The sequence below is a fragment of the Chanodichthys erythropterus genome, chromosome 14 (genome assembly GCF_024489055.1).
Source record: "Chanodichthys erythropterus isolate Z2021 chromosome 14, ASM2448905v1, whole genome shotgun sequence".
In the NCBI taxonomy this organism is placed as follows: domain Eukaryota; kingdom Metazoa; phylum Chordata; class Actinopteri; order Cypriniformes; family Xenocyprididae; genus Chanodichthys; species Chanodichthys erythropterus.
Window position 1 is genome coordinate 12,889,732 of NC_090234.1, and position 23,759 is coordinate 12,913,490.

The following is a 23,759-nucleotide window of genomic DNA, read 5'->3' on the forward strand; positions in this document are numbered from 1 at the left end:
AATGATCTGCGGTCGAGCTTCTGTGGTTGATCGAACAGCTTGAATACGATTCACTTAATTATGTTTCTGATTATAAAATCCTCTGTTGGAGGACAGACATTCATCTGGACTTATGAAAACATTTTTATGCTCCGCGGACGCATCTGTTTTGGACACGCTTGTTAGCAGGTGTCTGGGATCTAAAGAGGACAAATGAACTCTAAATGGCCTTTAATGACTGATTCGGTCCTTTGATCCAGAATCAAAATGGACGATTCTTATTTCTATGGAATATTGCAGTGTTTATTGATATGCATGATTAATCCTTGCATATCATTATTGTTTTAAATTCATGTGCCCTCATAATCTTGAATCAAAATCCTCACTGATATCAATCTGTTGCTCAGATCAGATTTTATGTCTATATTTTGAAGCTGTTTCAAGTGTCTTTCATTCATATTTGATTGAGAAACCCATCAGTATTGTAATATCACATTATCATGAATCAATTGGAATCAAGTGTCTCTTTTGAGAAAGAAAAACAACATCAGTAATTATATTAATAACGTCTGCAGCTCATTAGATTTTATTAGTTGGATATCTTTGTGAATTTCCTCTAGTTCTTCTGAGAAGATGTTGGCCATCTGCAGGTTTCAGCTCTTCTGCCAATGAGACGAGACACTGACACAGTTTCAGAAATAACAACTATAACATGATATGAAAGGAGACTAGTTCTTTGTCTTTTCATGTTCAAGTATAAAAAGATTTAATATAGATGGAAGCAAATGTTTTGAATGCTGAATCTGAGTTATTGTTTTCTATAATACCTGGAGTTCTCATTCATCTCAATGGAGCTTCATAAGACCTGTCAGAAACGCACACATCCCAATCACCGGTGAGCATCCTGAGCTATTATATTAGGATAGTCACTCATACAATATTGAAGAGCTCAAGGATACCTGTTTTTAGCATGACTTTTTGCTGGTAAAGGGCTTTCTTTGGCACAAAGCGAACCACTTAAAACCCGTTTAACCACAAAATACTGCAAATATCAAGAGAATCAAGAAGGATCAGCTGAGGGAGATTGAGAAAAGAGAGATTAAACCCTGTCTAACCAAACAGAGCTGAGTAGACCAATCACAACAGACTGCTCAGAACGGAGGGGTTTAGAGAGACTGGATCCTCAACTGAACCATTTTCAGAAATGAGGTTATCCACAATGTATGTTATGAGAAAATTAAAGTGTTTTTTTACTTTGGATGCATGTAACCTGTTGTAGGAGACTCAAAACCTAAATTTTACCCTTTAAAATAGCATAATAAGGGCACTTTAATGTTATTTGTGTTGGATACAGTGTAATCAGACTTTAGCAATTAAAATGTTGTAAGTATCTGAAATGTCAGGGCATGTCAAAACATCTCTAGAGCTCAGAAAACACCACACAATCCAGAGGGTGTTCATTTCAACATTTACTAATACAATATTTCAATCAAACGTTGTATCTGTTAATATTATTTAATGGACCTGAGCTAACATGAAAGAACATTAACAAATACTGTAACAAATGCATTGCTCATTGTTAGTTAATGCATCAGCTAAGATTAACGGGACCTCATTTCTAAAGTGTTATCTTCAAATTATCATTAATAATATGACTATGCAATTAATTTGCCATGTAATCCAGTTTATTATTATTACTTTAACTTTAGATGATTAAGTTGGTGCATTAATTCTTAATGCACTCACAGATCTGCTCATTTTACAACAAAACTCTGAGTGTAATTTAAACATGCTACTGTGGACAATAAAATGTGAATTCCTTGAATCTGAATTGCTAATTAAAGTACTTACGTCTTATGTAACTCTTCATAAAATAAGGTGCATTGCAAAGGAATTCTCTGCCTGGAGCATGAATGCAAATAAAAGTAATACAAAGGGCTTGTGTATTAGTTCAATGTAGCACATAGTGATTTGTCACACAGTTCTGTTGTTGTTGTTGTTGTGTAAAATAGCCAATAAAAGCAGCAGTCCAAGATATTTTTAACTCGAGCCTTGAATTGAGTGCTGGACCTGGACCACCCCGAAACCATGTCCTGGAAGCTGCTGTTTACTGAACTGCTGACTAAACAATCACAGCCCTCACGTTACACATGAGGAGACGATAAGATGGGAAGTATCAGATCTGACCATGCATCCGGACAGTATATACTTTACTTTCTACTCTGCATTTGAAAAGATGCAAATGCTTTGGGTGTTTGAAACAAATAGTGACAAATAGTTCGTTCTTTGGCATAATTATTTATAGTAAAGAATGGTCTCGGGTTGCAGATGGTCAGGAGACGGGTCTTCAGTGGGCACCGCACTTAAAATAGACTCTGACTTATTTTTTTCAGAGTAAAACCATGACAATCATGCTAACTTGAATCAATGCATATTTGATGTTTCAGTTCATGCATGCTGTATGCAAAATCAAATTCTGTGTACTACATTTATTTTGAAACTTTATGAATGCTGTGTATTCAGACATACTCCTCTGTTGGTGTACTGTTTTTTTGCATACAGCTTAAACATGCTGGGTTAAAAACGACCCAAGTTGGGTTGAAATTGGACAAACCCAGTGATTGGGTTGTTTTAATCCATGTTGGGTTGAAATTGGACAAACCCAGTGATTGGGTTGTTTTAACCCAAGTTGGGTTGAAATTGGACAAACCCAGTGATTGGGTTGTTTTAACCCAAGATGGGTTGAAATTGGACAAACCCAGTGATTGGGTTGTTTTAACCCAATTTGGGTTGAAATTGGACAAACCCAGTGATTGGGTTGTTTTAACCCAAGTTGGGTTGAAATTGGACAAACCCAGTGATTGGGTTGTTTTAACCCAAGATGGGTTGAAATTGGACAAACCCAGTGATTGGGTTGTTTTAATCCATGTTGGGTTGAAATTGGACAAACCCAGTGATTGGGTTGTTTTAACCCAAGTTGAGTTGAAATTGGACAAACCCAGTGATTGGGTTGTTTTAACCCAAGATGGGTTGAAATTGGACAAACCCAGTGATTGGGTTGTTTTACCCCAAGTTGGGTTGAAATTGGACAAACCCAGTGATTGGGTTGTTTTAACCCAAGATGGGTTGAAATTGGACAAACCCAGTGATTGGGTTGTTTTAACCCAATTTGGGTTGAAATTGGACAAACCCAGTGATTGTGTTGTTTTAACCCAAGTTGGGTTGAAATTGGACAAACCCAGTGATTGGGTTGTTTTAACCCAAGTTGGGTTGAAATTGGACAAACCCAGTGATTGGGTTGTTTTAACCCAAGTTGGGTTGAAATTGGACTAACCCAGTGATTGGGTTGTTTTAACCCAATTTGGGTTGAAATTGGACAAACCCAGTGATTGGGTTGTTTTAACCCAAGTTGGGTTGAAATTGGACAAACCCAGTGATTGGGTTGTTTTAACCCAAGTTGGGTTGAAATTGGACAAACCCAGTGACTGGGTTGTTTTAACTCAAGATGGGTTGAAATTGGACAAACCCAGTGACTGTTGTTTTAACCCAAGTTGGGTTGAAATTGGACAAACCCAGTGATTGGGTTGTTTTAATCCATGTTGGGTTGAAATTGGACAAACCCAGTGATTGGGTTGTTTTAACCCAAGTTGGGTTGAAATTGGACAAACCCAGTGATTGGGTTGTTTTAACCCAAGTTGGGTTGAAATTGGACAAACCCAGTGACTGGGTTGTTTTAACTCAAGATGGGTTGAAATTGGACAAACCCAGTGATTGGGTTGTTTTAATCCATGTTGGGTTGAAATTGGACAAACCCAGCGATTGGGTTGTTTTAACCCAAGTTGGGTTGAAATTGGACAATCCCAGTGATTGGGTTGTTTTAACCCAAGCTGGGTTGAAATTGGACAAACCCAGTGATTGGGTTGTTTTAACCCAAGCTGGGTTGAAAATGGACAAACCCAGCAATTGGGTTGTTTTAACCCAAGTTGGGTTGAAATTGGACAAACCCAGTGACTGGGTTGTTTTAACTCAAGATGGGTTGAAATTGGACAAACCCAGTGATTGGGTTGTTTTAACCCAAGTTGGGTTGAAATTGGACAAACCTAGTGATTGGGTTGTTTTAATCCATGTTGGGTTGAAATTGGACAAACCCAGTGATTGGGTTGTTTTAATCCATGTTGGGTTGAAATTGGACAAACCCAGTGATTGGGTTGTTTTAACCCAATTTTAGTTGAAATTGGACAAACCCAGTGATTGGGTTGTTTTAACCCAAGTTGGGTTGAAATTGGACAAACCCAGTGATTGGGTTGTTTTAACCCAAGTTGGGTTGAAATTGGACAAACCTAGTGATTGGGTTGTTTTAACCCAAGATGGGTTGAAATTGGACAAACCCAGTGATTGGGTTGTTTTAACCCAAGTTGGGTTGAAATTGGACAAACCTAGTGATTGGGTTGTTTTAATCCATGTTGGGTTGAAATTGGACAAACCCAGTGATTGGGTTGTTTTAATCCATGTTGGGTTGAAATTGGACAATCCCAGTGATTGGGTTGTTTTAACCCAAGTTAGGTTAAAAATGGACAAACCCAGCGATTGGGTTGTTTTAACCCAAGTGGGGTTGAAAATGGACAAACCCAACGATTGGGTTGCTTTAACCCAAGTTGGGTTGAAAATTGACAAACCCAGCAATTGGGTTGTTTCGACCCAAGTTGGGTTGAAAATTGACAAACCCAGCGATTGCAAGTGGGGTAGAAAATGGACAAACCAAGTGATTGATTGTTTTTTTTGTTTTTTAATCCAGTGGTTGGGTTAAATGTTTGCTCAATGTGCTGGCCAGTTTTATTTAACTCAACTGTTGTTAAAAAATTACTGTATTGCTGCTTAAAATATGTTGGAAATTAAAAATCAGACACATAATTACTAGAGGCAACAATAATAATCAAAAGGTGAACATTTATTAATAAGCAATTTAATAAATGTTTTTTTATTAAACATATTTCTAAATGTTAATTTCCAACATATTTTGGGTTCATTTTAAGTAGCAATACAGTAATTTTTAAACAATAGTTGAGTTAAAACAACCCAATCGCTGGGTTTGTCCATTTTCAACCCAACTTGGGTTGTTTTTAAACCCATCATTTTTTACTATATAGTAGGGAAGTATTCAATTTGGGACACGTTAGTGTGAAGAACGTTTTAAGAATCTAAAGAACCTTTTTTTCCACTATAAAGAACCTGTATTTTCTTCATGGAACCATCAATGCCAATAAAGAACTTTTAGCATTGCAAAAACACTTGTATGTTTTTTACCCAGTGGCATCAAACTGAGCAGCTGCAACTAAGCGTTTTCAAAGGAGGGCAGATACTCTGAGGGGGTTTCTCTCTTTTAGCCCCTCCTTTCTCAAGCTTGGGTTTCACAATCTCTATTTTCCAGCTCTACTCAGAGTTCCTGTGCAGACGGTGGAGCACCTAACAGGATCCTCATGGAGGTTATTCATTATATGAGCCTTTGAATAAGCAACCCATTTTTCTCTGCTTTTATATTCTCTCTTTTTTTTTCTTTTTTTTTTTAAGTTCTATTGGCTGTTGCATTTATCAAGTGTGAAAACCAGGTGAACATTTGGAAATGGATGCTGTGATATTCTGGTGAATTCTGTGTGAAGCTGATCTGAGTTCTACTTTAAAGAAATGAAGGCTCGAAAAGAGAACGTCAAGGTGAGTTTAATTTCATTTTACTTAAGAATCTGAAAACTTCATCTTCATAACATTAAACATAACTTAAACTTGTAATGATATTCTTTTGGTTTTGTTATTAAAAAGTTATAAATAATATGTTAAACTTATGCTTACTCTTGCTTGCTTACTCTGAACTCGTCACATATATCTAATTTTTTTTAGATACATTGTGGAATTTCTTCATGCATTCAGCATTTGTCATTGATGTAGATTGTTGGGCTGCTATTTGTCTTCATGCTGGCTTAATTTAATAACTAATGCAACTTATTTTAAATGAGCTTTGAAATATCCTTAAGGAATGCAAAATAAATTTGATTAGAATCTGAAACTAATCAAGAAGATCTCAAGGAGGAATCCGGAAACTGTTTGGTTTATCCAGTAGGATCATATTTGATTCCGTAGATGTTATTTTCTGTGAACACCTGTCGGCTTGTGTGTAAGATGTGATTCTGTGTCTCAGTGATAGAGGGACGTGAAAGTTTCAGAAGCTCATAATCTCACGGGCATCATGGGCTCTTCATGCGTCGGACTGATGCTGATGTTGCTCATCAGTTTTCCGGGCTCCAGCGGTGCTTGTCCACGGCAGTGCGCATGTTCAGTACCTGCTGAAGTGCACTGCACCTTCCGTGCGCTCCTCGCCGTGCCCGCGGGCATCTCTAAACAAGTGCAGCGCATTAATTTTGGGTAAATCACTTCTAATCACGTTCTTTAGTATAATGCATGACAGGTTTATGTTCCAATCAAATATCTGTCTTGTACACTGTAGTGAATGTTTCTTAGGGTGGGTTTGTTTTTGAAAGTCAGTACAATACAATACAGATTGTTTCAAAGCATCTTCATTTTAATATAAAATATCAATCTTTACACTTTATTTCCATAGTCCACTTTTGCAATTACATGTCAACTAACTTTCATTAGAGTACAAGTAGATTGTTAGGGTTAATAGAATTTGACACATACTTGCAAAGTTGCTTATAGTCAGTAGTATGTTTGTTGGGAGCATCAAAATAAGGTGTTACCAGAGATTAAGCAGACTGTCTAGTAATAATCTAATGATACAGTTATTAAAACTCTACTTTATATGGGGTAAGTTGTCAAAATGGAATCAGCCTATAGCCTTTCACCAAATTTAAACAGTAAAGCAAGTGTTAGACTTTGACATTTACTGAGAGTAGTGCTGCTCAAGAAAAGTTGGTTGTCTTGCACACTTCAATACTTCGATTTTGGTATGGAAGCTTGTTTTCGGCATGGAATAAAAAAATAAAAAAAGGTAATTGCAACTTTTTTATCTTGATTTTAATCACAATTGCAAGTTTATATCTCACAATTCTGAGAAAGCATTCAGAATTCCGAGATATAAACTCGCGATTGTGAGAAAAACGGTCTGAATTCCGAGATATAAACTCATGATTGTGAGAAAAAAAGTCAGAATTCCGAAATATAAACTCACGATTGTGAGAAAAATGGTCAGAATTCCGAGATATAGACTCACAATTGTGTGAAAAACAGTCAGAATTCTGAGATATAAACTCATGATTGTGAGGAAAAAGTCAGAATTCTGAGATATACTGTAAACTTGCAACTCTGAGAAAAAAGATCAGAATTCTGAGATATAAATGCACAATTGTGAGAAAAACGGTCAGAATTCGGAGTTATAAACTCGCGATTGTGAGAAAAACGGTCAAAATTCCGAGATAAAAACTTGCGATTGTGAAAAAAAAAAAACGGTCAGAATTCAAAGATAAAAACTTGCGATTGTGAGAAAAACGGTCAGAATTCCGAGATATAAACTCATGATATTGAGAAAAACGGTAAGAAATCCTAGATATAAACTCACAATTGTGTGAAAAACGGTCAGAATTCTGAAATATAAACTCACGATTGTGAGAAAAAGTCAGAATTCTGAAATATAAACTTGCCACTCTGAGAAAAAAGATCAGAATTCTGAGATATAAATGCACAATTGTGAGAAAAAAAGTTAGAATTGCGAGATAAGTTGCAATTACCTTTTTAGCGTTTTATTGCATGGCAGAAGCAAGCTTCCATAGTTTGGGGTGTGATCACAGAATAGAATTTTTAGAAAACAGCTTTCAACTATATGTTTGAAATCAACATATAAAATCATTCCTAGACGGACAACAATCGTTTACATAATTTGACATTTGACTCAAAACATTACTGAGATACAGACCTTGAAACAACTTATCCATGTGACAGCTAGCCCAGGCCTTCCATGTTATATACTGTATGTGTGCATAAAAATAGAGCATTTTTGGTTATAAAGAAATAACCCATGCATGGAAGATGGTTTCCGCCACAGAATGACTTTTTTCTTGTAATTGTGAGTTTGTAACTTTCTCTTTATAATTCTTTCTAGAATTGTGAGATGAAAATGTCACAATTACCTTTTTTATTTTTTATTCGGTGGTGGAAACAAGCTTCCATACTGATGATTAAATACAACTTTATTTTGAAAATAGGATTGGTAACAATGCATTTACTATTTAACAGGTTTAACACTATAAATCACATCACAGACGTCTCCTTTAGTGGCCTTCGGAAACTAGAGCTGCTGATGATGCACAGCAACAATGTGCAGAAAATACAAGATGGGGCTTTTCAGGATCTTGTTTCTTTACAGGTAAAATCACAGTCATTTGATGAAGCACACTAGTCCTTAGTTCTGACTAGCAAAAGTTACTGTAGTTAGATTGTTTTTGTCATAATGACTCAGAGTTCACTGCCAAAGAGTGAATGTGTATTTCCTGCAGGTTTTAAAAATGAGCTACAACAAACTGCGGGTCATTACCGGGCACACCTTCTCTGGTTTGACGGGCCTAATTAGGCTACATCTGGACCACAACCGCATAGAGTTCATCCACCCGGATGCATTCAGTGGGATGACATCACTTCGTCTGCTCCACCTAGAGGCCAACCATCTGCAAAAGCTCCATCCTGCTACTTTCAGCACCTTCTCACTGCTACAGCGTTTCCCCATGTCCAGCCTTAAGCATCTGTATCTCTCTGACAACCTCCTCCGCACACTGCCCAGAAACATGCTGGAGAACATGCCTCAGCTGGAGAACCTCTTCTTATACAGCAACCCGTGGAGCTGTGACTGCCGGATGAGCTGGTTACAGGATTGGAGTGCACGAAATTCAGGTAAATCATCTGTTTCCGAGTGCTTCAGATGTTCACATTATTATCAAATACAGCAGTATAAACAAGACAGGAATTTCCTGAAGGAAATCTCAGTGTTTGTGCAGCAACAGAAGAATAATTTTAGAGTTTAAGGTCAGTTCAGGTTGCAGTCTAAAATGCTGCCAATAACAATACAGTATGATCAGAATTGTTTGTTTTTAATATTATAAAGTCCTCATCACTGTCGAATGCTAAACATTCTATGAATGTAAGTCAAAGGAAGATTTTTTAACTTTAACCTTCTTCTAAAAAGAAAGTGCTCTAAAAATCTAAAATAATGAAGTATGTAAAATGAAGTACAAATTCCATCTTCTAAAGTCTGAATTTGTTTCCTTTTCCAAGGGGTGATGAAATGCAAGAAGGACAGAACATTTGCCGGCGGTCAGCTCTGTCCACTGTGCGCGTTTCCTAAACACCTTAAAGGAAAAGAAGTCTCGGATCTCAAAGAGTTTATATGCTCTGGACCAGCTATCAGCTCTCCAGGAAAGAACATCTCACATGAGGACAGCATCAGTGAACTTCTGCCCATCGACAGGATCAAACCACCTTTTGGAAATGTCTCCTTTGGTTTATCCGACGAGCATGGGACTAAAGTGGACTTGATCTGCCAAATACTTGAACCAAGACAGTCCACTAAAATCAGCTGGAATTACGCTAAATCTCTGCAGATCGCTGCCAACGTGACACTCTTCTTTGACGTGGAGTGTCCTGTGGACAGAGACAGCTATGAAAGTTTTTGGAGGCTTCTTGCTTACTACAGTGAAGTTCCCATGCATCTGCAAAGAGAAATCATGCTGAGCAGAGAGCCAGAGCTGAGCTACAGATACAGACAGAACATTGAAAAGGATTCCTTCTTTTACACTGGTGTCCGAGCTAATGTTTTAGCCCATCCACCTTGGCTCATGCAGTCCTTCATGAACATCAAGTTAAACAGGCCTTATTCCTCATCCAAAAGCGCGAGACTCATTCTTAACACTTATTTGACAACCACCTCAGACAAGGAGCTCGTCAGACCTTGGGTCACGATTGAACATGACAATAAAACCCAGACGAGCTTCAGTTCTGTTGTCGGTGGAGTGATTGAAATGGACTGCCATGTGCAAAGCTCTGGAAACGCAGTCGTTCAGTGGATGATGCCCGATGGGTTGAAGATTAAAGCTGCGTCCAGCTCATCCGACAACAGAGTGACCGTCTCTAGAAGCGGCAAGCTTCACGTTAAATCTGTCGAGCACAGAGACTCTGGAGTTTATTACTGCATTGCTGAGGTCGCAGGAGATATCGATGTTCTGCCTTACCGTTTATCAGTTATGGAGTCTTCAACACCTCTTCCAGGTCAGCAAGTTGGGAAAGCTTTGACCAAGTTTGTTGGCGAGCCTGCTTCTTTGACCTGTCTTAACACGGCAACACCAGATGCTGTGGTGAATTGGATATTTCCAGATGGCAGTGTACTGAATGCCAAAGCAAACACATCCAGGGCTTTAGTCTTTTCCAACGGGACTTTGTTCCTTCCTTATAGTCAGCTTGACAGCAACGGATATTACAAATGTGTTGCCATGAACCAGCATGGTGTGGATGTACTGGCTACTAAACTAACTGTCATGAGACGGATAGGAATCCAGCCACTTCGACAGTACCCCATTAGACCGCAGTTTGCTGCGGGAGTGTCCACTAAGGTAAAAGCCTTTTTGGAGGATTTGGAAGATGCTTCTGGAGATGGTTCTGAAACTCAAGAAAGAATTGTACCAAACAGAAGCTTTATTAATCGAAGGAGGGGTCAGAATGCAAGAACACAAGGCAGCATCCGCCGTAGACGGCCCTTTAGAAAGGGCATGCATGGAGAACAAAACAGAACTGCCTTCACAAATCCAAGAACTATTAATACAAAGCACAAAATAGACCCTCGGAAATGGGCAGATCTTTTGGCAAAAATCCGTGAGAAAACATCTCCAAAAAACTCATCGATTCACATTGGCACTCCAAGGAAAAGTCTACAGATGGTGAATGAAGATCATCAAGGATCAATTGACAACAATGAGAGTTCTTCTGGTGACTCCGGTCCACGGGAGGAATCAAACACTTTCAGCACTCCACACCAAACGGATGTTTACCACACGCATGCAAATACACCTTATATTGAGGGACAAAATAATAACATCTACCAAACGGCAGCTCCAGAATTACACACTAGTTCAGACGAAGTGGCTTACATCTCAAATCCCACATCTGGACCTCATTATGTTATGACAGAGGTGAATGTTTCCGAAGGAGGGCATGTGAGCACCATAAGTGCCATAAATAACCAAGTATACTCCGGGTCTGTCATCAAACCGAAGTCTGAGACAGAAAATGAAGTTAATTTATCCGGAAAGACTGGGGTGCAGACACAGATTGGAGGTTTTGATTCTGGACAGCTTGAAAGCACTTCATTTTCTACCACATCAACCAGCAGCATTAGCCCACGTGCTCCACCGAGTTCAACACAATCGATGGCAAAAGATCACTGGAGCTCAAGGCGAAGATTTGGAGGCAGACGACGAATAAAATTCAGAAGGCCATTCTCAAACCTTTCTTCAAGAAGAACATCTACAGCTGCAACTGCAACCATGAATGCAGACCGCACACAATCAGCTGAAAACACAATGATCCATCTAGCTACTGCTAACATTTACTCCACATCTCCAGCTGAAAGCACGTCAGTCAGTCCAACTATCCCAGTAACTGCCCGTATGTCTGAATATCCGACTACTACCCATATGTACCTCACAACCCTAACTGAAGGCATGCCATCTACTTATCACATTTATCCAACAGTGCAGTGGGAATTAACAAATGCCATTAACGAGGAAGATACCGTCTCCCTCCCTGTTGAGAAAACTGGTTCAGAAATACACCAAGTGAAGGCAAGTAATTTCCTCCAAATTCAGGAGATGACAAGCTCTAGATCTCACCCCATGAGCACAACATCAGCAACAGTGGTTTCAGGGTTTGAAAATGAAGACATTACTTCTTTAGAGGAGGAAGAGGGTGAAAGCATTACGTCTGCAGAGGAGATTGACGAGTACATGGTTCCCATGAGTGAAACTCCAACATCTCGACTTGGCGCTGAAACTGCCCCACTGACAACTGCTCGGCAGGAGTTCACAAGCATGCTTTCAACAGCGTTACCAAAAGCCAACAAAGAGATGGATCCAACAGAGATTGGCTTTACATTGGATGCAGATGTCTTGAACTTACCTGAATCACACTTTAGAGATACATTGGAAGCAACTAGTACTAGAGAAAATGTTACTTCCATAGAAGAATCTATAGTCACCTCCATGCCACACGACTACCCACTTTCACAACCAAATCAAAACATTATAGAAGAAGAGTCAGTTTACAACAAGGTATCTTTTTCCTCAACAACAGAATCCATGATATCGGTTGGGACACAAACCGAGTCTTTAGCTACAAATTCACAAATGCCTACTCATACTACTCACAATGAAACCAATGTGATTAACTTCTTACAACCAAACTTGATTTCTAAAGTTGACCAAAGGGAAAGGTTAGTCCACGAACTCGATCATCCTTTGATTGATTCTACAACATCACTGAATACTTCACCCACAATCACATTACCAGCAACCACAGTCATGATTCCCATTACAACCCAACTCATTAGAATAATGACACCATTTACTACAGTGTCGACAACAGCCGCATTATATTCTACTACTACTACCACTACTAGTACTACACCTACACCTGCTCTAAAGTTAATACCCAGATATCCCTTACCAGACAACAGAATTCCATTTTACTCAAAAAATCCTGGAACAAACTACATTGATTCCAGGCACAGGGGAAGAATTCCCAGCCCTAATCACAGGTATCCGTACTATCATAACAGAAACCCGTCTGTCAATATGAGACCCAATATTCTCAGAATACTTTCCATGACCACTTCATCTGTTGATTTAAACTCTGTCAACATCATCAAATCAACTAAAGCACCTAAGACATGGACAACAACTGCTAGATCAGCTGACTCAGGTCCCACAACTACATCAAGCAAGACACAGCCAAACAACCAAATCCAGATCCATCAATCAATGAACAGACAGTCGGGTGCAGTTCTTTCATCTCAAGGATCGCAAACTCCTCCTGTCCTGCAAATGAGACCCAGAATCACTGCTGCCAAACTCCACACAGTGACTGTGAATGCTGGGACAGATGTGAAGCTACCATGTGATTCTGTGGGGGAGCCGAAGCCCTTCCTGACCTGGACCAAAGTCTCCACAGGTAACTCACATATGACATGATGACAGGACAAGTACTTAAAGTTTCAACATATTCAGAAAATTGAATATAATTTTAATGCATTAACCGAACGTGATCGTGATACTTCAAGTTTATTGTTTTACATTTGGGTCATTCTGTGTCAACTCAACCAGAGGTCCCTAGCTCAAATTTTTGATTTTATTAATATGTTTTCTATAGAAAGACAAACATAAATAGTGATGAAAGCCAAAATATTAAATCTCACAGATGTATATTTAGTGAGTAATCAACTATTTTGTAGAGGGGGTCAAAATGATCATTTTCACCTGAGATTTGTAGCCAAATTAGAGGGGTGTAAAAATGATTTTAGAGACATGGCAGCATCATTATTTTATTTTCACATGGAGATTGGTAGGTCTATTAGTAAAATCTGTTGACTTTATCAATCTTTGTTTCATTATATGCCAACAGTGACAGTTCAAAATTGTCAAAAAGCACTTTTTTTTTTTTTTTTGCCTCATGTTTGCATGCCTGTAACTCAAAAAGTATTAAAGATATTTTAATATCCTTTTAGATTCTGGTTCTTAACAAACTTTTTTTCTGGTGTCTTCATTTCAAAGGTCCTCGATGGTTCATTCCCAGAGATATGGAGATCATAATGTGGCTCCATGAGTAAATTGGTAAATTATACACATTTTCAGTGGTCAAAAACCAAATGTGGGTCACTTTACAGTACATACAGCTGATACTTTTTTTCTTTTAAGAGGTATATCTGAAGAACAAATAATGTTGAAACTAGAAATGTATCTCATTTTGTTTGATTGAAAATGGGTAAAATTCAACAATTTGGACATGGAGTCACATTGGGGTCCCAATATTTATGGGACTGAACTACATAGGGCATTGGAAATTAAGATTTCAAAAGTAAAGTTTATTAAGAATGAAAATCTAGAAGGATATTAAGATATCTTGAATACTTTTAGAGTTACAGGCATGCAAACTTTGGAAAATATTTATGGCACTCAGACAGGTATGTTCTATGCAACTGAGTTAATAGAAAAACACAAGATACATTTCTAGTTTCAACATTATTTGTTATATTCCTCTTTAAAAGAAAAAAAGTACCATCTGTATGCAAACTGACCCACATTTGGTTTTTGATGACTGAAAATGTTTACAATTTACTAATTTACTCATGGAGCCACATTAAGATCTCCATATCTCTGGGATTGAACCATCGAGAGCCTTTAAAATGAAGGTACCAAAAGGAAAGTTTGTTAAGAACCAGAATCTAAAAGGGTATTAAGATATCTTTAATACTTCTTGAGTTACAGGCATGCAAACTTGAGGCAAAAAACACAAGAAGTGCCATTATGCCATTTTTGAACGGTTACCGTTGGCATATAATAAAACAAAGGAGACTAAAGTCAACAGATTTTACTAACAGATCTACCAGTCTCTGTGTAAAAATAAAATTATGATGCTGCCATCTTTCTAAAGTAATTTTTACACCCCTGTAATTTGGCTCCAAAACTTTTGACCCGCTCTACAAATTAGTGGATTACTCAGTAAATATACATCTGTGAGATTTAATATTTTTGCTTTCATCACTATTTATGTTTGTCTTTCTAGTGAAAAAAATATTAACAAAATCAAAAATTTAAGCTAGGGAAGTTTCTGAAATTTGGTTGATGTGAAATGGAATGACCCTAAATATGAATATATATATAAAATATAAATATGTGTGTGTATGTGTGCACATATAGAAAAATTATATTATAACATTTTATTGATATGTTTTATTTTAGAATTTGATATAATTCATTGTCTTCTGTTTCTCTTTCTCTGTATATATGTGTCAGAATGAATAAAAGCAGCTGTTCACAGGTTTAAATGAATTAATCTCCTTCCCCACATTTTATTTTCCACAGGAGCCATCATGTCGACCAATACCAGAATCCAGCGGTTTGAAGTCCAATCCAACGGCACTTTTGTCATCCACAACGTCCAACTTCAGGACCGCGGGCAGTATCTGTGCAGCGCTCGCAATCTACACGGCATTGATAAGATGATGGTGACCCTAGTAGTGTTGGCCCACGCGCCCAGAATGATGCTTCCACGTCATCAAGATGTGACAGTGTTTCTAGGAGACATTGCACTCTTGGAATGCCAAGCGCAGGGTCTTCCAATCCCAAATATTAGCTGGGTACTTCCTGATCGCTCGATGGTGCGCACCGTTAGTGACAGCGAACAGAAGGTCATGCTCTTCACCAATGGGACGCTTCAAGTCAAGCACACCAATTACCTGGACAAGGGCGTTTACAAATGCATAGCGAGCAATGCTGCTGGAGCTGACATGCTCTCCGTGAGGCTCCAAATTGCAGCGTTGCCTCCCACCATCCAAGAGCAGCGCTGGGAGAACCACACCGTCTCTGACGGCCAGTCAGCATTCATCCACTGCACCGCAAAAGGCTCGCCCAGTCCAGCCATCCGATGGGTCACGTTTACCGGCACACAGCTTCGCCCCTCGCAGTTTGTCAATAGCAACTTGTTTGTTTTCCCCAACGGGACACTGTTTATTCGCAGTCCTACAGAGAAGGATTCTGGGAATTATGAATGTGTGGCTGTGAATTCTGTGGGTGTGGCTAAAAGGAGTGTAAATCTGCAGGTGAGGAGGAACTCGACCACCGCCAGGATCCTGTCCACTTCTGCACACAACACTGTTGTCCGCTACGGAGGTCAGCTGAGTCTCAACTGTTCGGCCACTGGAAGCCCCAATCCTAGGATCATCTGGAGGACACCATCTAAAAAACTGGTTGATGCATATTACAGGTACAGGAATGTGCATATGTTTTCATTTTGGATTTGTCCTCTGGTTAATTACAGGGGTCATTTAATGAAGAATCAAGTTTTTGTTGTTCAGCAATGCCTATCGAATGTTTGGAAACTTGGATTAGACCGTTTAGGATACTTGTATTTCAAGATCCATGATCATGTTGGTCTAATTTGAAGAGTTTGAGGGGCACATTTCAGTGCTGAATGTCTGGTGAATCTGTCACAATCAAATGCAGACTTTGCAAAGATGCAATGTGAATGATGGAAAAGCTGGATAAACATAAATAACAAAATAAAAGTAATTGAGAATTGAACTCTATTAACCATCAATACTACTCCTCACATATGGATTTTACTGCCTCTTTGAAATTCGTTTAATTATATCCATATACACTGTTGGTTACAAAACATTATTAACAAAATAGCAAAACAGCATGAAGTATAATTAATTACAGAGGACAGGCAATAAAGCAAAAAATAAATGGATACAGAGGGAAGACAAAAGCAACAAAGCAACTGCAAAGTGGCAAAAATAAAACAACATTAGTTCTGATCGTCGATAATTGAAACCATTGGCACCCAATGGTCTCTATGATCTGAGATCAGACCAGGCAGTCTTGATCTCATTAGGATTCTTATGTACATTTTTGGTCCTGGCACAGATTTTTTATTACGTTTGGATAAAACGTAATATAGCACTACTAAAAAATAAACCATTTTGCGTATGTGCCACTGTAGAAATACAACTAGGCATTGTTTATTTGTAATTGTGGGTAGTCGTTTGCTTAAATTTGGGATTCTGACACTAATTTTTTATTAGTAATTTGTTTCAGTGCTCATTTTCACTGGAATGAAGTTTTGAGCTTTATCTTCCATCCATTTTCAACCGCTTATCCTTGAAGTTGACAAAGTTGACTTGACGTTAAAAAAGCTAACCCTCTTATAAATAATTTCAGAATGAGTAATTTTTGCAGTTTTGTTTCAATAAATGTTCATTTTTCCATTGAAACTATGATTTCTGAAACTGAAAGTATGATTTCTGACTTTTTTTCCTCAAAACATCAATGAAAATTTGATTCCTCCAATTACATGAGCCCTTTAATAAATCATACTAGTCTACTACTATCAGAATGTAACCGTTCTCTTTATCTCTCATTTCAGCTTTGATCGCAGAATGAAAGTGTTCGTCAACGGCACCCTCACCATCGCATCAGTGACCGAGAAGGATGAGGGCGACTATCTCTGTGTGGCCAGAAACAAAATGGGTGACGACTACGTTCTCCTTAAAGTCAACGTGATGATGAAAGCTGCTAAAATCGACCACAAGTCACTGAGCGATCGCAAGGTGTCGTATGGAGGAGAGCTGAAAGTGGACTGCGTCGCTTCCGGTTTTCCCAATCCCGAGATCACGTGGAGTCTTCCAGATGGTACAATGGTGAACAGCATCCTACAGTCCGATGATAACTGGGTCCGCACCAAGAGATATGTGATGTTCGACAATGGCACATTGTATTTAAATGAAGTGGGAATGAAAGAGGAAGGCGACTACACGTGCTATGCCGAGAATCGGATTGGGAAAGATGAAATGAAGGTTCATATCAAGGTCTTGGCGGATGCGCCGATCATCCGAAACAATGCTTACAGTGTCATCAAAGTTCCTTACGGGGAAACCGCCATCCTCAACTGCAGCGCCAAAGGAGAACCGACTCCCACCATCACATGGTCGTCTCCGACTCAACGCGTCATAGTGCCAGTATCCGACAAGTACCAGGTCACCAACGATGGCACCTTGCACATTCAGAAGATCCAGAGGTTCCACACTGGAAATTATACTTGCTCAGCCAGGAATGTTATGGGAATGGACAAAAAAGTCGTTTATGTTGAAGTCCTTATGTCATCGCCGGTCATCAACGGATTTGAGAGTCCCGGGATCATCCATAAAACTGTTGTGAAAGATCAGCGTGTGCTTTTAGACTGCAAAGCAAGTGGAAACCCACTTCCAAGGATCATGTGGGTGTTTCCCAACAACATTGTTCTTCCTGCTCCACACTATGGCTCTCGGATCACGGTCCACCTCAACGGAACGCTGGACATCCATTCAACGCGGATAAGCGATTCTGTTACCCTGCTTTGCATTGCACGCAATGAAGCTGGAGAAACCAAACTTCAGGTTCAACTTGAGGTGACTGAGGATGTTGAAAAGCCACGGTTGAGAAGTCCGCCTACAGAGTCAGTCCTGCTTACCAATGGGATATCAGTGAGTCTAAACTGTTCCGTAGAGGGAAGACCAACTCCGGAGATCACCTGGATTCTCCCCAATGGGACTTCTCTTCTCAGTGGAACCAGCATTTTCCGTTTCAATCACCGGTTTGATGGAACGCTGGTCATTAGAGAGCCTACGGTTTCCGAGGTGGGCCAATATCGCTGCGTTGGGCGCAACAGCGCCGGATATGTCGAGCGGACCGTGACGTTGGAGCCCAACAGAAAGCCAGATATCGTCAACCAATACAGCTCCCTCGTCAGCATCATAAATGGTGAGAATCTGCAGCTCAATTGTTTGTCCGCTGGTCATCCGTTTCCCAAACTCACGTGGACCTTGCCGAACGGAGTCGTCCTAACCAGGCCGCAGGCGACAGGACGTTACGCTGTTCTGAATAACGGCACTCTGACTGTCCAGAGGACATCTGTGTACGACAGGGGAATGTACGTCTGCCAGACCGTCAATGAACACGGATCTTCCAGTTTGTCGGTTTCGGTGATAGTTATCGCGTATCCTCCGCGCATAACCAGTGGACCCGCGCCGGTGACCTACGCCCGGCCGGGTGTGGCAGTTCAGTTAAACTGCATACCTCTTGCCACACCTAAAGCCGAGGTGGTTTGGGAAATGCCCGACGGCCTTCAGCTGAAGGTTGGCGTCCAGCCGCGTCTTTACGGAAACAAGTATCTCCATCCGCAGGGTTCACTGGTCATTCAGAACCCTTCCAGCAGAGACAATGGCGTCTATAAGTGCACCGCCAAAAACGTGGTGGGTAGCGACAGCCGTTCAACTTATGTTTATGTGTTTTGATACGAACTGACTAACTTTACAGACATGCCCGAAGAACTGCGTTAGACAATGTAGTGTTGTTTTTACAAAAACAGTGGTCTTTTGGAAACACAGTATGTGTTTTGAACACTTTCTTCTGACCGTCTTGTAAATATGAAAACATGATATTTTAATCCACTTCAAATGAAGCAAATCGGAGAGAGAAACAAGTTGGTTACATTAATGGATATTTTCTTGGGAATTAAAGGGATAGTTCACCCAAAAATTTTAATTCTGTCATTATTTACTCACCCTCATGTTGTTCCAAAGTGATGACAGAATTTTCATTTTTGGATGAAACTATCCCTTTAAATTGATACTCAATCAGAATTTGCACACATTGAATTCTCTGCAAATTTCATTAATTTCTACACATGCTTGTTTGTTTATTTAATGTTTTGGATTTTAATTGTGCTTTCATTCATCAATAAGGGCACAGAAGCATCAGCACCATTTGACACATTGTAACTTTACAATAAGGTCCCATTAGTTAATGTTAATTAATGCATTAATTAACATTGACCAACATTGGTGAATCTTGGAGATTTTCACTCCCATTTAGCAGATGCTTTTATCCAAAGCATTAGTGACGGAAATTACTGATGTGGGACAAATGCAACAGCAAATCAGCATTCAGTCATTTTTTCTTTCAAACAGTAAGAATTCTTACTAATAATATTTACTATAATATATAATGGCTGTGTCTCAAAACCAGTGAACTCCTACTAACTACAGGGGCATAGATTGCTACTTTGCAAATATATATATATATATATATATATATATATATATATATATATATATATATATATATATATATATATATATAAAGATATCTTAGTATCTTTGTCTTATTTTCCAGCACAAATATCTCAACATTCTTAAATCAAGATGCATTTACTGGAGAAGCAAAATGACTGAAGATATTAAGTCTGGTATGCTGAAAAAAGATCATCAAAATGTATTGAACTTATGTTGAAAACAAAAACAAATATCTGCCAGTGAGGTCAGAAAAATAAATATAATACAAAGGAAAAACAAGATTCTTTTTCAGCACCCTAGAAACCACCCTGTGTACCCAAGCTACCACATAGCAACACCCTAACAACCACAGAGAGTATCCTAGAAACCACATAGCAACACCCTAACAACCACCCAGAGTATCCTAGAAACCACATAGCAACACCCTAAAAGCCACCCAGAGTATTCTAGAAACCACATAGCAACACCCTAACAACGACAGAGAGTATCTTAGCAACCACATAGCAACACCCTAACAACCACCCAGAGTATCCTAGAAACCACATAGCAACACCCTAACAACCACCCAGCGTATTCTAGAAACCACAAAGCAACACCCTAACAACCACCCAGAGTATTCTAGAAACCACATAGCAACACCCTAACAACCACAGAGAGTATCCTAGAAACCACATAGCAACACCCTAACAACCACCCAGAGTATCCTAGAAACCACATAGCAACACCCTAACAACCACGCAGAGTATCCTAGAAACCACATAGCAACACCCTAACAACCACAGAGAGTATTCTAGAAACCACATAGCAACACCCTAACAACCACCCAGAGTATCCTAGAAACCGCATAGCAACATCCTAACAACCACACAGAGTATCCTAGAAACCACATAGCAACACCCTAACAACCACCCAGAGTATCCTAGAAACCGCATAGCAACACCCTAACAACCACAGAGAGTATTCTAGAAACCACATAGCAACACCCTAACAACCACCCAGAGTATCCTAGAAACCGCATAGCAACATCCTAACAACCACACAGAGTATCCTAGAAACCACATAGCAACACCCTAACAACCACCCAGAGTATCCTAGAAACCGCATAGCAACATCCTAACAACCACACAGAGTATCCTAGAAACCACATAGCAACACCCTAACAACTACCCAGAGTATCATAGAAACCGCATAGCAACACCTTAACAACCACGCAGAGTATCCTAGAAACCACATAGCAACACCTTAACAACCACACAGAGTATCCTAGAAACCACATAGCAACACCCTAACAACCACCCAGAGTATCCTAGAAACCGCATAGCAACATCCTAACAACCACACAGAGTATCCTAGAAACCACATAGCAACACCCTAACAACCACCCAGAGTATCCTAGAAACCACATATCAACACCCTAACAACCACCCAGAGTATCCTAGAAACTGCATAGCAACATCCTAACAACCACACAGAGTATCCTAGAAACCACATAGCAACACCCTAACAACCACCCAGAGTATCCTAGAAACCACATAGCAACACCCTAACAACCACCCAGAGTATCCTAGAAACCGCATAGCAACATCCTAACAACCACCCAGAGTATCCTAGAAACCACATAGCAACACCCTAACAACCACCCAGAATATCCTAGAAACCGCATAGCAACACCTTAACAACCACGCAGAGTATCCTAGAAACCACATAGCAACACCTTAACAACCACACAGAGTATCCTAGAAACCACATAGCAACACCCTAACAACCACCCAGAGTATCCTAGAAACCGCATAGCAACATCCTAACAACCACACAGAGTATCCTAGAAACCACATAGCAACACCCTAACAACCACCCAGAGTATCCTAGAAACCACATAGCAACACCCTAACAACCACCCAGAGTATCCTAGAAACCGCATAGCAACATCCTAACAACCACACAGAGTATCCTAGAAACCACATAGCAACACCCTAACAACCACCCAGAGTATCCTAGAAACCACATAGCAACACCCTAACAACCACCCAGAGTATCCTAGAAACCGCATAGCAACATCCTAACAACCACACAGAGTATCCTAGAAACCACATAGCAACACCCTAACAACCACCCAGAGTATCCTAGAAACCGCATAGCAACATCCTAACAACCACACAGAGTATCCTAGAAACCACATAGCAACACCCTAACAACCACCCAGAGTATCCTAGAAACCGCATAGCAACACCTTAACAACCACGCAGAGTATCCTAGAAACCGCATAGCAACACCCTAACAACCACCCAGAGTATCCTAGAAACCGCATAGCAACACCCTAACAACCACCCAGAGTATCCTAGAAACCACATAGCAAGCGGTTTGTCTGAGAGACTTAAAACCTTCAAACTAAGCTTTTAAAACTGATTCAAACTTCACACTTCAAGCTTTTAAAATTGCTTCAAACTTTCTGGTTAGGCTTTCCCAAGCCAACATCAAGGTTTGTTTACGTTTATTCATCTAGTTGTCCTAGTTTTACGCATAAACTAACTTAATTTTGATTAATTTTTCAGAAAACAAAACTTAATATCTTCAGTCATTTCTCTTTTCCAGTAAATGTATCTTTATTTAAGAATGTTTATATATTTGTACTGAAAAACAAGACAAAAATACTGAGTAATAACTAATTTTTTTGCAGTTGATCACTGCACTGCATGTGTAAAGTGAACCTAATGGCTTATACTGCACGTAATGAGTGAGAGCATGACATACAGATGCTTTCATCAGTTTAATATTAGTATGGAGCATAATTTTAAGTGCAGTTACACATTCTTATTCTAATGGGACTTATTGGTGCTTTTCATTATTGAAAATAATTTCTAATTGTGTGTCATCTTGGAAATGTTTTGCTAGGCTTGGCACAATGCATTTTAGACTTTAAGCAATATGATTCCTCAGATTTTGGCAAAGAATAAATAGAGACAGTAGTATGATTTCACTTGCTACAGTTTGAAACAGCCTTTGTATCTGATCAAAAAACTTTTTTATCATGTTTTGAGACACAGCTACTTGAGGTGCTTGGCTAACATGAAAATATAGAAATGTATTTATATATTAAATTTAATCAGGGATTACTTCCAGTTCCAAGCTCTTGCCACATTAACAGTGATGTTCTTCTACTTCTGCACTGAAAAACAAAATTGGTGTAGAAACATTTTTTTTATTCAGAGTAAATTGCACAAACAATTACAAAGAAAAGGCAAGTAACACATTGAATTACACGTGAAGATATGAAGTTGAAGCATTTTAGTTGTTGTTGTAAATTGTGCTCCAAAAATCTTTGTTTTATTTACAACTTACAACTACAATGAGGTAAATAATATAAACAGCGAACTGCAGCTTGTCTTATGTAGAAACTGTTGTGAAATAAAGTTACATTAGACTGAATATTGTTCACATAAAATAGTCTTAGATCTGTTTATGCCTACTCTGTATATCATCTCTCTTTTATTTTAATAAATTATTTGTCCACATCATAACTGAATGAACATTTTATTTATAAATACAGTTTTTAAGCATGAACTCACTTAACTTTGATGATTTATTTTTTTATTTTTTTATTTTTTCCAGTAAACAAGACTTAATATCTTCAGTCATTTTGCTTCTCCAGTAAATGTATCTTGATTTAACAATCTTTAGATATTTGTACTGGAAAACAAGACAGAAACACTGAGGGAGAACATAATTTAATCATTTTCTGTGAACAATTAAACATTTAGTCAGAACCTGCTGAATTACCTTGTATTTCACAGTAATTCTGAGTTATTTCCAGATGTGTTCGCAATTAAGGACAAATTGAGGAACGATGACAAGGTAATAACTGGCAGAACCTTGATTTTTACAGTGAAACTCTTAAGGGACTCGA

At 39.0% G+C, this 23,759-nt stretch overlaps 1 protein-coding gene across 1 annotated transcript; it reads left to right on the forward strand.

The window, feature by feature from the left end:
• Positions 1–5,431: 5,431 nt before the first annotated feature.
• On the forward strand, positions 5,432–19,823 carry mxra5b (matrix-remodelling associated 5b). The gene is made up of 8 exons (XM_067410502.1): positions 5,432–5,462; positions 5,548–5,688; positions 6,170–6,393; positions 8,221–8,350; positions 8,481–8,871; positions 9,253–13,194; positions 15,105–16,005; positions 17,170–19,823. The coding sequence occupies exons 3-8, from the start codon at positions 6,218–6,220 to the stop codon at positions 19,073–19,075; spliced, it is 7,446 nt and encodes a 2,481-aa protein (XP_067266603.1). The 5' UTR covers positions 5,432–5,462; positions 5,548–5,688; positions 6,170–6,217; the 3' UTR covers positions 19,076–19,823.
• Positions 19,824–23,759: the final 3,936 nt, after the last annotated feature.